At 43.6% G+C, this 16,123-nt stretch overlaps 1 protein-coding gene across 1 annotated transcript in view; it reads right to left on the reverse strand.

Annotated features, from left to right (window-relative positions):
• Nucleotides 1-16,123, reverse strand: part of SLC1A4 (solute carrier family 1 member 4) — a 202,586-nt gene that overhangs the window by 104,998 nt on the left and 81,465 nt on the right. The window contains exon 2 of the mRNA XM_078649416.1: nucleotides 7,817-7,859. Coding sequence (XP_078505542.1) covers nucleotides 7,817-7,859 — 43 coding nt within the window. The remainder of the gene's footprint in view (nucleotides 1-7,816; nucleotides 7,860-16,123) is intronic.

Here is a 16,123-nt window from a genome sequence, read left to right on the forward strand (position 1 = left end):
TTCAAGCGTAAAAGACTTGGGGGACTGAGATTCGCTTTCCATATCATATCATAGATCCTCAAAAGTGGACACACAAAACTGCCCGAAAGACTGTATGGGTTCAGGAAATACAGTAATGCGAGGGTTGGGTGCGTGGGTGGGGCGCCGAAGCTGTTGTGGATGTCGGCGATCTTGCGGTGGAAGAACGAAGCGAGGGAGTCGCAGAGGTCTTGTGACGGAGTGATGTCGTTGGTGCCGGTGCTGGGGTTGGAGAACTCCTTGACGATAGTGAAGAGCTCTTTGCTGTCGTGGGCGTTGTTGTCCAGTCGTTCCTTCAGGGATTTCTTCTTGGTGGTGCGGATGAGCTGGTGGTGCTTGCGGGTAGCGTGTTTGAGGGCGGTCATGTTGTCGGTGGTCCGGTCGAGGAGCCAGGCTTTCTCGAGGGTGCGGCAGGTCTTCTTGGGGTCGTCGGTGAACCAGGATGCCTTCTTGCTTCTGGGTCTGCTGGGAGGGTTCTTTAGTGGCGCGAGGTCGTCGGCGCAGGCGGTCAGCCACTGTGTGAAGTTGCGGGCTGCTTCGTTGGGGTCCGTTGTGTTGGCGGGTGGGCTCTGGCTGAGGGAGGTGGTGAGCTGGTCTGCGGTGATCTTGCTCCAATTCCTGTGAGGTACCTGTTGCGGGTGGTGGTGGGTCGTGGATCTTTTGAAGCTGAAGTGGACGCAGCTGTGGTCGGTCCAGTGGAGTCCGGTGGCGTGGCTGAAGGTGATGTACTTACTGGAAGAGAAGATGGGATCAAGCGTGTGGCCGGCGTAGTGGGTGGGGGTGTTGACCAGTTGCTTGAGTCCGAGGTTGGCGAGGTTTTCCAGCAGGGCGGTGGTGTTGCGGTCCTTGTTGTTCTCCAGGTGGAAGTTGAGGTCCCCGAGGAGGATGTAGTCGGTGGAGGGGAGGGCGTGCGGGCTGATGAAGTCTGTGATGTCTTCGCTGAATTGTGTGCGTGGTCCCGGGGGTCTGTAGACGAGGGTGCCTCTGAGGGTCGTCTTAGGGTCGGTGTGAATCTGGAAGTGGAGATGTTCGGCTGCGGCGAAGGAGTCGTTGGCGTCGGTCGTGATGCGGATGGTGTTCCTGTGGACGATGGCGATGCCACCTCCGGTCTGGTTGATGCGGTCCCTCCTGATGATCTTGTACCCGTCCGGGATGGCGATGGCGATGTCGGGTGCAGAGGAGGCGTTCATCCAGGTTTCCGTGAGGAAGGCGACGTCCGGTGATGTAGCGTCGAGGAGGTTCCAGAGTTCCACGGCGTGTCTGTGGACGGAGCGGGTGTTGATCAGGATGCACTAGAGGTGGTTGCTGCTGGTGTTTGTCTTGGCGGGTGCGGGGCAGGTTCGGTGGCAGGTGAACTTGCAGGTGCAGCAGGTGAAGGGTCCGTGGGTGCGTCTCGGGGTGGCTCGGCAGCAGCCGTGGGTCCGGCCGGCATTGAGTGCGTTGAGAGTGGCGGCGCGTAGGTCAGTCGGGTCGTCTTGCCTCGGCGGGGAGGGCCAGGGGTCCTGGCGCTGGGCGCGGGCCAGGCGCAGACGGGCTTACCTTTGGCACACCTTCGGCGCTCAATCTGCGCTCCCGCTGCGCGCGTCCGCTGCGCGGTCGCTCTGGGGGCGTCATAAGTAAGGAGCCGGGAGAGAGGAGCAGCTGGGTGGCGGGAGCGGGGCGGCGAATGGAATCACAGGGGGGCGGGGCCGCAGGGAGGCAGCGGCGGGAAATTCCAAGAAGCAGCGGGCAGCGGGAAATTCCCAGGAGCAGCGGGAAATTCCCAGGAGCAGCGGGAAATTCCCATGAGCAGCGGGCAGCGAGCGAAGGAATCTGCAGGCAGGAGGCGGCAAAGGCAGGCAGGAGCGGCAGCAGTGAGTGGGGCGACCAAGCCCTGTGGAGGGCTGAGCGGTCACACTCTGTGGTCCCCTACAGTCCCCTTAAGTAAGGAGCCGGGAGGGAGGAGCAGCTGGGTGGCGGGAGCGTGGCGGCGAATGGAATCACAGGGGGGCGGGGCCGCAGGGAGGCAGCGGCGGGAAATTCCAAGAAGCAGCGGGCAGCGGGAAATTCCCAGGAGCAGCGGGAAATTCCCAGGAGCAGCGGGAAATTCCCAGGTGCAGCGGGCAGCGAGCGAAGGAATCTGCAGGCAGGAGGCGGCAAAGGCAGGCAGGAGCGGCAGCAGTGAGTGGGGCGACCAAGCCTGGAACCAGAAGGTATACAGGTCTTTGTTTAAAAAGAAGCAGTCCAGTTGTCCTAAAAAGAAGCTCATACCATTCACACTACAATGGCATGATATATTGGGTAGAAGTCCTGCATGGCTTTGTAAAGCTGTGCTCCTCTGTCCCTTTTGTTTTTGTTTTCTGGTGTAATTTGCTTTCCCCCTAAAGCCCAGCCAAATTGCCAGCTCCCTGGAGGTGTTACAAGTTTTAAAAGAAGCAACATTACTGCAATGCTTAGCTCTGTAGAGAGAAGGTACCCCCAAACGGTTTCCTAGCCACCATGGTCATGTTAATTATCCGCTCTAGCCAAGCTATGAAGTGACTGAAACTAATGACGGGGAAAGAAAATCCTTGTACAGGGGTAAATGCCATTACTTACACATTTGTTGCGGAGGCCAGCTATGGGGACGGATCTAAGCAGGCACCCATGACTTCAAAGTTAACATTTTCAAGTAGGGAAGAAATGTGATCTAGCAGCTAGGACTGCCAACTTTGAAACCTGGAGTCCCAGGTTTGAATCCCAGACTCAGCGCATGTCTCAGCATTGTATGATTCTTGGCAGATAAAGTAATCTTCCTGTGCTAAGAAAATGTGAAATGTACTATGTGAATTGTATTTCTGAAATCTCCAACTGTTGTACACAATCTTCTCCCATTACCCCAAGTAATGTCCTAAACTCTGTTGCTTTTATGCTAGGGTTGCACTATATAAAAACCAATGCATACACATAGTCCTCTTACTCAAACTTTTCTAAAAAATCAATACGAAGTCTTGCAGGGTCTTCCCTCTCCCTGCTTCTCTCTAATATTTACATGCCACCACCTTTTAATCAATCATTAGATTAAATGTAGGTACAATTTTAGATGTATGCAGATGATACCAAAATACAAATCCATTTAGATTAATTCACTGAGATAAATTCTACCATTGTGGAATGCACAGACCTTGTCTCCTATTGGGTGAAAGAAAGTTACACATGTTTGGATGACTCACAACAGAACCCTAATTTATAAGAAGGGAGAGCTCAGAGTGAGTTTCTTTCAACTGGCCTCTCAATCTAGCCAACTCTCCTTCTCTTGTCATCCCAGCAGGTCCGAAACTTGAGAATAACTTTATATTTGTACTTCTAACTTTATCAAGCAAATCAATATGGCACTCAACAGAATACATTTCCAACTCTGCTTCCTTTGGAAATTTGTTCTACTGCTTCTTGGATCAAGCGGACAAGCATTGCTCATGGCCTGACTTGACTACTATAATACAGTCTATGCTGGCTTCACATATAAATAATTGTGAGATTGATAACAGTGCAATATAAGGCAACTAGAATGTGTCTGCACTCACGGAAATGGTATCATATGAAGATCTTCAGTGGCCCCTATTTGAATTCAGAGTCAGGTTCAAAACACTGTGCATTACGCACAAAACATAATTGACAAACGCCTAGTTACTTTCAGAAACTTGAACACCACTATATCCCAACCAGGAAACTATGACCCTTCTTGGCACACGTTCCTCCTGTGGTCCTAAGTATCAAGCGTGGTGAAGATGTCCAGGTATATTGACATTGTACTGCCTGCATCCAAAATAACGTCTCCAAACAACATGAGGTCTTTCTCATTCCTTTGCTGTCTGTGGAAATCCATTTGGAGTGTATGTAGTAACTAATAATCCAGGTCGGTTTGGTACTTTCTGTCACACACTTCTCCATGAACTTACTCATCTCAAGGAAGTCTGTTCTCGGTCTCATGTTTCGTGGTCTATTAGATCCAAGTTGAATTTTTCTGGAGTACACTGGTGTTACCTATCCTAAACCACCTGCTGCATAACAATCATGCATAGATTTGTTTATTAAGGCAAGATACACAAATAGTCAGTTCTGTAATCATGCCAAAACCTTATCGGGTAACATGGTCTGCTTAGTACGTATTAGATTTGGACCTTTAGAGGTGGAAATATACATTTTCAAGGGGAGTGAGCATAATATTTAAATATTTTTGCATAAAAGCATAAATTACTCAACCATTAAATGCAACAGTTTTTTTTAATATATCATACTGTGTACCAATGAGGGCAAGAAAATTCTGCGAAGGTGTTTGTTTGCAGGTTGTTATCTTATTTGAGAATTTGACCTGCATTATATCGAGGGTACTACTAAAGCTGATGGAGCTAATTGATTTACACTACTATACGGTCTTATCTACGATACATTTGCTCGCATTGATAGTGGGGTCACTCTTCCTTTGCTGGACAATCATAATGTTGTGCTCTCTTCTGTAGGTTTCATTGCACACAGGTGTTTTACCACTGTCTTCTCCATCAGACTAATCTTCAACTTAATTACTACGGTAGGCAGGGCTAATTTTGCCTGTGACAGCAACAGCCTTCAATTGCTACAAAAATGACGAGTTTCAGCAGGAGACACTGCCCGGTATCTTGGAGACCCAGCCTGATGTGGGTTAGAGAAAGTTAGGGGCATCCATACTGCCTCCCATCTGCTGGGCCAAGTGAGTTCTACCAGTGCTCTACTGGAGCGGTTATCTCAGCGCATACACCAGTTTATTGCCTATGATACCGCCAACCTAGCAGCAATGGGTCATTTTTTATAATCAATCTCTGCAAGATTATGTTTTAATGGTGGACTAACATGCTAAAGCACTGACCATGTATTGTTAAATGCAATTTTATTTCTGGCAGTATACAACACCATAATCCACTTCCATCATGTCTTACCCCAATCACGTTACACTCATTTATTAGCATATGCAGAAATGTTTGACACTACAGCACAATATAACAACTACCGGAGATTAATCACATTGGTGCAGGAGAGGGCCCGCCCAGCATCCCGGAATACCCCCTTCCCCTCAAACTTAACAGATACTCGTGGTGCAAGTGTAATACGTTGGGAAGATAGGAAGGTGCAGCCAATTATAACATTAGTTATCAGTGTCACAGAACAAGATTCTGGACACCAGTCCCTAATATGGTGCTTAGTTTGTGGGATAAGAATATACTACAGAAACAAAATAATGAAATGCTAAATTTGTCACACTTTCTATATTGTAGCTTATTATACAATAAAATATTATATGGAAAATTACAGAGAATAATCATTGTCATCAAGCCTGCTTCTAAAATGATGGGCAATACTAGGCAGTATGCATAGAAGCCTCCTAAGGTTGCCTATTTTATTCTAAATTGCTGAAAACTATAAAACTATAAAATAATTATCAACTAAAATTCTACAAAGAGAGGAGAAAGCATTATTCAGGCCCAACTTACATCTGTGCATTTGCCTTAGTAAAGAGGCCAGTAGATAGCTTGTTCAGGAACCCAGCAAATCACGTTCAGCACTTTTCTTTGGTCCCTGCTATCTCTTAAAAATGCTGCCTCCTCACAGAAATGTACGGTGCTTATATAGGGACATGTCTATGTCTAGATCTTGGGATTTAATTGCGTACTGCAAAGGTTTGTTTTATAAATGTCTCCAGTGAAACTAGACAGAATACTTGGAACACTATTAGTTAAAAAGTTTCATAAATGTCCTCAATGAAACCGCAAAGAAATCTTGGAAGCCTATTGGTTAAAAGTACACATAATGTAATGTATCCAATGGCATCGTAGAGAAATTTGGAACAAAAAGTATTTTTTCATTTTCAAACAGTGCGCTGTTCATCAAGGTCCTTCATCTGCAACTGGGCTAAGAAAACAAACACTGCTTGTCAAAGCTGCAACTCTACACTGCGTACTCAAGGAACAAAAGGAATGCGAGCTCATCTCAGCTGCATAACACATCACTCATCATAAACACAAATGTATGTTCGTACCTTAAAAAGCAAGTGAACCTATAGCTAAAAGAAGACGGATTCTCAAAATAATCCTTCTGTTTATCAAAGGGATGCATCATGAAATATGAATGAACAGGTGCACTGAAATGTCTATAAATATATAATTTTCAAAGAGCGAAACTACTTGCATAGACACCAATGAAACACACAGAATGCACCCAAAAGAAGACGATAAAAATACAGAGGAAGAACAAAAACAATCGGTCAAACAGCCAAGTTCTGAGGGATTTTCTGATCCTTAGAAAATTGTTCTCAATTTGCAGGGATAGGGACAAATAATCCCAGTAAAAGCAGCCACAATGGAGAAAGCTCTGTCACCATAACAATTATGAAATTTGGCACGCAAAGGAGTGCTTGATGAGTGGAGTATAACTACATTCCGAGAGTGTACCACTTACATTTAATGGCAATAAACCCATGGGTCTTCTGATACATACCTCTACGTAAGATAACTAGTGCCTTAAACCAAACCTAGCGACGAATGGGCAACAATTATGGAGACCTCAGAATAAGGATAACATGATCCTATCTAGGGTTCTCTGTTCTGAACACTGCAACTAGCAAAAAAGAATAATGTGTATGGTAAGAACCTCTGCTGTTATGCACGATCTAGCCCAGACACATTCAACATCTACAAATAATTAAGAAAAAAAGATTATGTGTGTGCTGCACTTAAAAAACACACAAGCACATCCTAAGTAGGCTCTCGAACGTTTCAGCCGGTTGGCAATGAAACATACAAGAATTGGCAAAGTCAACAGGTCTCGCTTTTGTAATACGAATGCAGAATTGTTGACTTTGCTATTGTCTGTAATATATTGTATAAAAAAGGAAAGGAAAAAATACCAGAGGAAAAGATCAAACATCTCCAAAGTATATATTGAATTCAATGTTTTCAATCTTTATAAATTTCATGGTTTATTTTTCAAATACATTTCACTCAGGAAACTCAACAGTAATAAAAAACAATAATAAGGAAGAGACAAGGGGAACGCTTGCCAAGGCCTAATGTACTTATCGCACAATTCAGTTATTTGGTCTTCTGCAGAAGCAGATTTATTGACCTCCAGAACTGTCATGCCTTCTGCCTCAGATACCACCTGAATGAGTGCAGCAGATGGCACAAACCCCAGTGTCATAAAAGCAGTTAGATGCTAACATTTGTGCTTTCATGCAACTTGTGGAATGCAGGAGATAAAACAAAAACAACCCTTAAAGTCTCTTTTCAACCATACACAGCCCAACATATCCCTGTTGCTTTGGTATTATAAATAAGCTGGAAGGGGTAAAGAGCAACACAAAGCAAGGGGATATCTGAAGGGCTGCAGCAACATACAAGGGAGGGAGCTGAAAAACACATGCACTATCATGGTGTTTTGAATGCATAAGAAAAAAGTAGCTCTCTAAATGTCAACAGTGGAAGGATACAGCCTCCAGAGACGGGGCAAACACAAAGAGGAAGGCAAGCCATCGAATAAGAAGCAAACAAATGACAGTGACAATAAAGCCAACCAATGGTAAACAGTGGGTGGGCTGTAAGCCCACTGCAAGTTCACAATAGGTCTTTCGCAACCAGACAGCTTCTGCTGTCTGGTGGTTGAGACATAAAAACAAAATATCAAGCAATGTGCTCAAAGCCTAAAACCTTCTTAAGCAAGACACATTAGTACCACACAGAAAATATCCAAGTACTTGAAACTTTGCGGTTTCAGGTATGTAATTTAAAAATAAAATGCATCTTGATCTTACCGTTCGGAAAGCTGCCGCAACCAAATTTGATGGGAACAGGTTTCTGTTAAATAATGAAAAATATATTTTACGAAGTGTATCTATATTTATTTTAAATTATTAGACATTAAATTAAATACTTTACAAATACTTTAATTATTTAATATGAATGAGAATGATGTGTGCTTTTATGTACACCCTTAACTAAATGATCTCTGATATATTCAAAGATTATATATTTCTGCATTCGGCATAGCAACACATAGTGGAATCCACGCATGTCACACCACCCTGAACTCCTATGGATGTCTACTTTTCAGAAATATCTAAGTTTAGTAGGATTTGCTGGGTGGCGATGGAGTCTGGGCTCCAATATCCCTGCTATCCACATCACCAACATGGATTTTGATGGTGAAAATTTGAGGTCTCCACGTTTCTTTTAGGTAATTCTCTGTTGCAGGCCCTAGAGAGTGGGAACACAGGAATACTTCAACATTCATTATTAGCAATTGAATTTCTCTCCATTTTTGGCTTCCAAATGTAAGCCAGTGAGCACAAAAAACATTTTGCATAATGCCCTCTAAATCGCATGATAGTATGAGGAAATAAAATCAGAGTTGTACAATTGACCATTGTTCATAAACAATAGCTTGAATACATTTAAAAAATAAATTAATTCATTAGATTTTACCATATGAATTGAAGCATAGTCAGTAAGGAAACCCCATCATAACCTGCAGCTCACTTATTTGCTCTGGTTTTGGCATGTTTTGGACAACAAACACTGTATATCCCTGTGACCAGAAGGTTCTGAGATGGTATATTACTTTTATAAAATGTCGATAGGGGGAAAAACTACAGACTGTCAGCTATTTCAATTTTTTCCACTTTTTCCATTACTTTTTATTTCAAGAATTAGTTTATGTGGGTAAACCAATAGTGGTTTACACAAATGACCGCTTGCTGAATTCTGAATTTTCTATAGTTTTCAGAAATGTGTCGCTCAGGAATTTACCCATGGGTTTCACACATGTTTCCCCACACAAACTTCTAGTAGGTTGAAACCACAAAAACACATGAGAAATGGACTATCACTTAGAAAAATGCAAATAAATGTGGGCTTTAATTTTACAATTCTAGTAGATGTTAAAAGCTAGGAAAATTAAAATGTTAGCAGAGCAAGCATTTAGTTGATGCATTTTTTACAAAACAAACACACACTTTATTGCACCGCATGTTTTTCCAATTTGTCAAAATCTTCAACATGCGAGGGAAAAGGGAACAATTTGGCCCGGTTACCTTTTCTGGAGAAGATGTTTCGCACAGTTAAACAGAAAGCACTTAAAACATCAAAAAAGGGCTCAGCACTGGGGTGGGAAAATTGCAGTATAAGGGGTTAGTAGTGTCAATGAACTGTCTTGTTATGCAATTTTAGACTCCAAACATGTTTCTCAGCTTTCTGTGAACAACTTGTTAAATTCTTATTGACAAAAATCTGAACTATCACAGACAGCATCCCTGAAGAATTAGTCACTAATCCCTCCAATGTAGATACTTCTAACACTCACATCAGACATATTTGCTACACGGAATGCCCATCCCCGGTACTGTACAAGCCAATAAACTAGCCATCACCAAAAGAACAGGCATGTAATAACTGTAGAGATCTTTCAAATATTGTTAGTCAATTATAGCACTTTAATCTAGTGCACTAGTGCATGTCTCAAATTATTTTACACTATGACCGCTTCTTTGCAATTCACAACACTCAGATACTGGATGATAATAAAAATATTCATACCAGCAAATCATTTTTTTCTCCTTCCAACCATGAAAACTCAGGACCAAAACTATAACAAAATTTCAGGTTGGACAACCCAGTGCAATAACCAGCTAAATAGATTATATTCATAAGACATAACATAAATGGACCTGCAGAACTGCTAAAAGTAACCAGCTTGCTGGACATAAACTACACGTCTATCTCTTACATCTCATCATTCACCATGCTACGAAGCACTACATCTCAGAACAAGATGATCACAACACGGTGGTCATCTCACACAACAGGTAACCCCTTCCCACACAACATCACAAAACAAGGACAACTTCTAACCACACCCCTACATGGTATAGCTTGCTGTTCGTGTAGGCAATCTCTTCAGTGCCCCACATAGGGGTAGTAAGGGCTATATAAATGCTGCAATGCAATACACCATATTGTGGGTGGAGTTGCATGTTCAGAGTTAAATGTCAGCAAATCTTTTCTCGAGCTCTTGAGCTAGTTAGTACAAGTTTTGGACTTTGAACACCCTCTTTATGGGAGGTTACTTTCCACTCTTTATGTTTACTTGATATTCCAATCCTAATGTTTTCTGATTATGAGACATACTTTGTAGCTAATTGATGTGACACAATTGCCCAAATATTTACAAATCCCTGTATCACATAAAGTATTGTTGATCATTATTAAGATTAGATCCGTCTTGTTCTACATAGTAAACTTCTTGACTTAACAATTCATAACTTTTAAGAATTAATCAATTATTTAGCATAGAGTGAACTGTGTCTCGATGCCGCAAGGAGTGGTCATAGAGAGACGCTGTGAAACACTATGAATGTTAAAAAATTAATTCATGTTAAGTCATAATAAATCAAGTTCTATATTTTGGTTTACTGCGCACTGGGGAGCTGAAAGGTTAAAACCAGAAATACAAATATATATGTTCTTGCTGTGTTTAGGTCCATCCTAAAACTATTAATTTATCCTGGAGAGAGAAGTGAAATTTTCCAGATCAGAATGTTCCTGTCACTCATCTGAGATGGGGAGTGAAATCATAATGGTTCAACTCATTTGAGGTCTTCAAGGAGAGCTACCTGGGAGGACATTTTAAACCTGTAGTTACTAAGGAGGTAAAGGGGGGGGGCACATATCATCCTTATTGATCAATTCCATTTGGGGCAAATCCCGGATGAGTCACTAGCGATCACTGCGAGTGCTGGCCGGTGGGGATCAATAAAATACTGTGATTCAGAAAAGGGGGTGGTGATGAACAGAGTGTCTGAATTAAGCAGACCACTCTTACCCAGTCCAAAGATCAGGGCTTGATCCATCACCGTTATTTAGCTCACTGCCCCATCCCAGCTCAGAACCTGGCTATATGCAAATTAGTCTGTCCCTGGCCCAGTGCATCATGGGAACAGGGCAGACTAAACTACCAAGCCAATTCTTCACCAGAACGGAGACAAGCTTCCGGGGACCGGTTTCTGCCATTTCAGGCGTCGTCGGCCCGGCTTGCTTGAATCCTGATGGAGCAGTGAGCAAGGGACTCATGTCTGAGTATACCCTTCCACGCTTATGGTGGACAAAATGATTCAGAAAAGGGGGTGGTGATGAACAGAGTGTCTGAATTAAGCAGACCAGTTGCAGCTCAGCACTGGAAGGCCCACTCGCTCTTCTCCTCCTAAATATAAAGGGTGCGTGCTCTCCAGGCGCTATGTCCAAAGACCCATACCAAAGTTCTGGGGCACAGCTGGGCCCAGGGAGGCTAGCACACAGGGCCCTCCAGCAGTGAGGCAAGACCCCGTGGCGGCTCCTCCTGGGCCCCCAGCAGCAGCAAGCCCTCAGCAGTCCAGAAACAGTACACAAAACATGGGGTCACAGCCCCTATACTTACACTCGTTTTCTTCTTTGTCTGCAGTGCAGGGTTTGGGGAACCAGCGAAAACTAGTTCAGGGGGGAATCGGAGGACTCTGTTTACCAGGCTCCTCTTCCCCTTTGTCAGGTGGGGGCTCAGTGATCAGACACACCACAGGGGGCGGAGCCAGCATTGTACAGGCTAGACACAGACCTATTCAGGATCAGGGGATTACTCCTCCCACTACTCCCAATGCAAATGTCCCATTCAGCCTAGTGCTGACTCACACTGCCCCCCTGGAGCCACACACACATCCCAGCCCCTGTCACTCAAAAGCCAGACATGCAATTCACATCAGGCAGGCAGACACATAGCACACAGAAATGCCAAATTCTAAAAAGTGGCAATTCTAAAATAGTTGTAATAAATCTGCGCACACCATTGCGCAGCATTTATTATGACAATTCCAAATATACTAAACTTGACCATGCTGCTCCTCTTATATCAGGAATTACCACAGAAACACTTATCAGGGAATCCCCAATGCATTCCTATGGAAGGGCAGCACCACAGTAGTGAGAAACCAAAATGGCTGTTTGTCACTACTAGGGCATGTCACACACTTACCATGCACCCTGCCCATAGGGCTAGGGCCTACCTTAGGGGTGACTGACATGCAGGAAAAGGGGGGTCACAGACATGGCACACACTTTAGGTGCCACGTCACAGCGGCAGTGACACTACGTGCACAGGCCCTGCAATGGCAGAGGCCTGAGATAGGCTTGCAAGGCTACTTTGGTGGGTGCTATTTTAGTGTGTGGGGCAATCAGCGCAGCAAGCCCATCAGTAGCATTTAATTTACCAGCCCTGGGTATATGAGATACCAATTTACAAGGGACTGACAGGTAAATTAAATATGCCAAACAGGTGTAGACCAATCTTACCAAATGTAACACAGAGAGCGCCCGTACTTTACACTGAACACCAACGCTAAAATGCCCAGAGGCCTAAAACCACCAACACCATGCCAGAGAAAAAGGCTAGGAGAAACAAAAAAAAGTTTAGGGATGACCCTGCAAAAAGGGCTACGTCCAACATGCCCTCATTGACCCAATAGTGCAGAGGCGTAGACTGCTGCGCACAACAGGATAAGCCAGTTTATGAAGCCTGTGGCTGTCCAAAATTACACTGATGTATGGGGCAAGTGGTGGGATCACTCTGGACTTGGTACCTTGCAATAACGTTGTTTACATGTGCATGCCGGGGTTTGGATAATGCTTATTCATGAAGTAGAGTTAAAACGAGGGCTTGGTAATTACGCTTGTCATGGTGATCATATATGGTTTTTTACTGTTTTCAGTTTTCTTGTGCAATAAATGAATAAACTTGTTTATTAAAAAAAATGGAAACCCTGTAGTACACTAAATTTGTATAATATAGGGTGCTAAAGCGAATATATATATATATATAAATATTTTTTAATGGTACCGCAAAACTCCGTAAATTTTTTTTTTAAATATGTAGAAACTTTTAAACATTTTTCCCAACCTATTAGCACTTTAATAAAGTGGTAATAGGTAGAGGAAAAATGTCAAACATAATAGTTACCTATATGTAAATGAGAAACGCAGAGCAAAAGCAAAATGTACCTAAAAACAACCTGGCTGCTTTTAACGTTTGTAAAGGTAGTCATTGGTCAATCACTTGTCATCACTATGTACCACGGTATTTCCGCACAATAATGTCAAATTTTGTAACAATACCACAGCCATAGATATCACAAAGTTAAAATGCCTTATGACTTAAAAAATACTTTCTCTGCTTCCCTGTAGTACCTAAACGGATCCTCTGTGCACCATAATGTCTAAACCTGCGAAGTTTAAAGTGAATCCGTTCAGCCATTTTCATGCTACTCTAGAAAAGTCTATGGAAAATGCATTGGTGGAAAAATAAGTTTTGAGACCCCCCTTTTTCTTCGCACCCCCTGGACCAAACACTGCAAAACTTTGCATTTTCTACCAATCTAGAAGGAAGAATAAGTATGCAACATTTCACGCAGATTTGTCAAATGGATGCAAAGTTATTAATGGTGAGAAATCCTAGGAATTCCTATCTCAAGGTAACCTTACCTATAACTACCGATTGGAAGTTGCCAGTAGGTAGTTATAGTTAGGACCATGTTTCCATAGGAAAAGCGTTTTTTGTCTTGCCTATACCTTTGGGGCCATTTGATGAATCTTCACAAAATTGTCCCCATAAAAGTGTGATATTGATTCTTGTTGCGCATGGAACGTTTCAGAGTTATCCATCAAGCGGGGGCCGAGAAAAAGGGGGCTAAAAAAGGTGCATTTTCATAGGACTTGCCAACACGCCTCCAGATCGTACCTCTGGATGGAATTAAACCAAATTTGGCAGAAAGGTAGATTTGGTTACGCAAATTCCGCTTTTTCCTGTTTGGTGTAAATGCATTCAGTAGTTGTTGAGAAATGTAAAAGAATACAGTTAGTGATATCCGTCGCCGTGGATATTTTGTGATGATTTTGTGATGAATGACGAAAGCACGCACCAACAGGAATGATGTGATTGGCTGGCCGCAAACCGAGCATATAGCTGCGGTTGCCATTTTATGAACTGGTACACGGTCCCCAGGGCTTAAATAAAAATAAAAATATGTTGTATATAGGGTCAGGGTAGATGTACCCTGACCCTATGTCTGATATATAAGGGTCTTTGAGGGACCCTTGCTAGGATAAAAATATAAAGAAAATGATTTGTAAAAAATAAATATATTGTACATGTACACTCACTCACACACTCATTCATCCACTCACAGACCCACTCAAACAGTCATGCACCCACTCACAGGCCCACTCAGACACTGACGCACTCACTCACAGTCCAACTCAGAGACTCAGACATCCGCTCACAGACCTACTCAGGCACCTACTCACAGGCCCACTCACAGCCCTATTGAGACACTGACGCACACACTCACAAACTTACTAAGAGTCTGAGACAGTCACTCACCGGCCCATTCAAATACTGACGCTCCCACTCACTAACCCACTCAGAGACTGATCGTTATAGATAAAGGGGTAACCCAAAAAGTCAAACCGGACCAGGGTACAGTACAGGAATATAAACGTGGTCCGTGACAGATTTTTCATAAGGTAAATCAATTACATTAAACAGTCTGTATTGTGTGGATTAGTACAATACTGATAATCAATATCTCCACATATTTTCACAACCATGCACTCCAATCACAATTTAGGAATACATGTATTGGGAGACCACATAGGTAGATGCGCCAAACAGACCATAGCTATTCACAAAACATTTATTCGTTTGCAGTGATTTGTTCAATGAAAACAGGTTGCGGGCAGAAGGAGGAAGATGAGGAGAGAAGTGGTAGTGGTGGGTGGTAGGAGTGCAAGTCAAAGAATTGGGAGAAATAACAATTTGTTGCTTTTCAAAACACTGGTAGTCAAGTCCAGTTAGAAAGACCTGTCCGATGTATAACATTCATTTACATGTAATCTGTAAATTTACAACATGCACATAATGCATTTTCCAGGGGTACAAGGTGGATAAAAGGTACAGGTTTTGTGAATAACTATGGTCTGTTTGGCGCATCTACTTATGTGGTCTCCCAATACATGTATTCCTAAATTGTGATTGGAGTGCATGGTATGCGGAGATATTGATTATAAGTATTGTACTAAACCACACAATACAGACTGTTTAATGTAATTCACTCAGACTGAGACACCCACTCGCAGACAACCTCAGGCACTGGTGCACCCAATCACAGATGCACTCAGAGTCTTAGACACCCACTCACAGGCCCACTCAGACACTGACGCAGGTACTCACAGGTCAAATTAAACAGTGATGCACCCAGTCACAGACCTACTCAGACACTGATACACCCATTTGCAGTACCACTCAGACATTGATGCACCTATTCACAAACCCACTCAGACACTGATGCACCCACACACTTAGAGACCCAGAGACTCATGCACCCACTCACAGACCCACTCAGACACTGGTGCACCCAATCACAGATGCACTCAGAGTCTTAGACACCCACTCACAGGCCCACTCAGACACTGACACAGGTACTCACAGGTCAAATTAAACAGACTGGCACCCAGTCACAGACCTACTCAGACACTGATACACCCATTTGCAGTACCACTCAGACATTGATGCACATATTCACAAACCCACTCAGACACTAATGCACCCACACACTTAGAGACCCAGAGACTCATGCACCCACTCACAGACCCACTCAGACATTCACGCACTCACTCACAGACCCACTTAGACACACACACATTCACTCAAGACCCACTCAGAGACTCGTGCACCCATTCACAGGTCCATCAGACACTGACACATCCATACACTCACAGGCCCAGAGACTCATGCACCCACTCACAGACCCACTCAGAAATTCACACACTCACTCACATACCCACTTAGACACACACGCATCCACTCAAGACCCACTCACAGACCCACTCAGACACTCATACACCCATTCAGACACTCAATTCCACTCACAGATCCACTCAGACACTCATGCTCACTCAAACACCCAGTGAGACAGTTATGCAGGCACTCCCAGACCCACTCAGACACTCACACACCCATTGAGACACTCTTGCACTCAGTCACA

Source organism: Lissotriton helveticus, chromosome 6 (genome assembly GCF_964261635.1).
Source record: "Lissotriton helveticus chromosome 6, aLisHel1.1, whole genome shotgun sequence".
NCBI classification, from domain to species: Eukaryota; Metazoa; Chordata; class Amphibia; order Caudata; family Salamandridae; genus Lissotriton; species Lissotriton helveticus.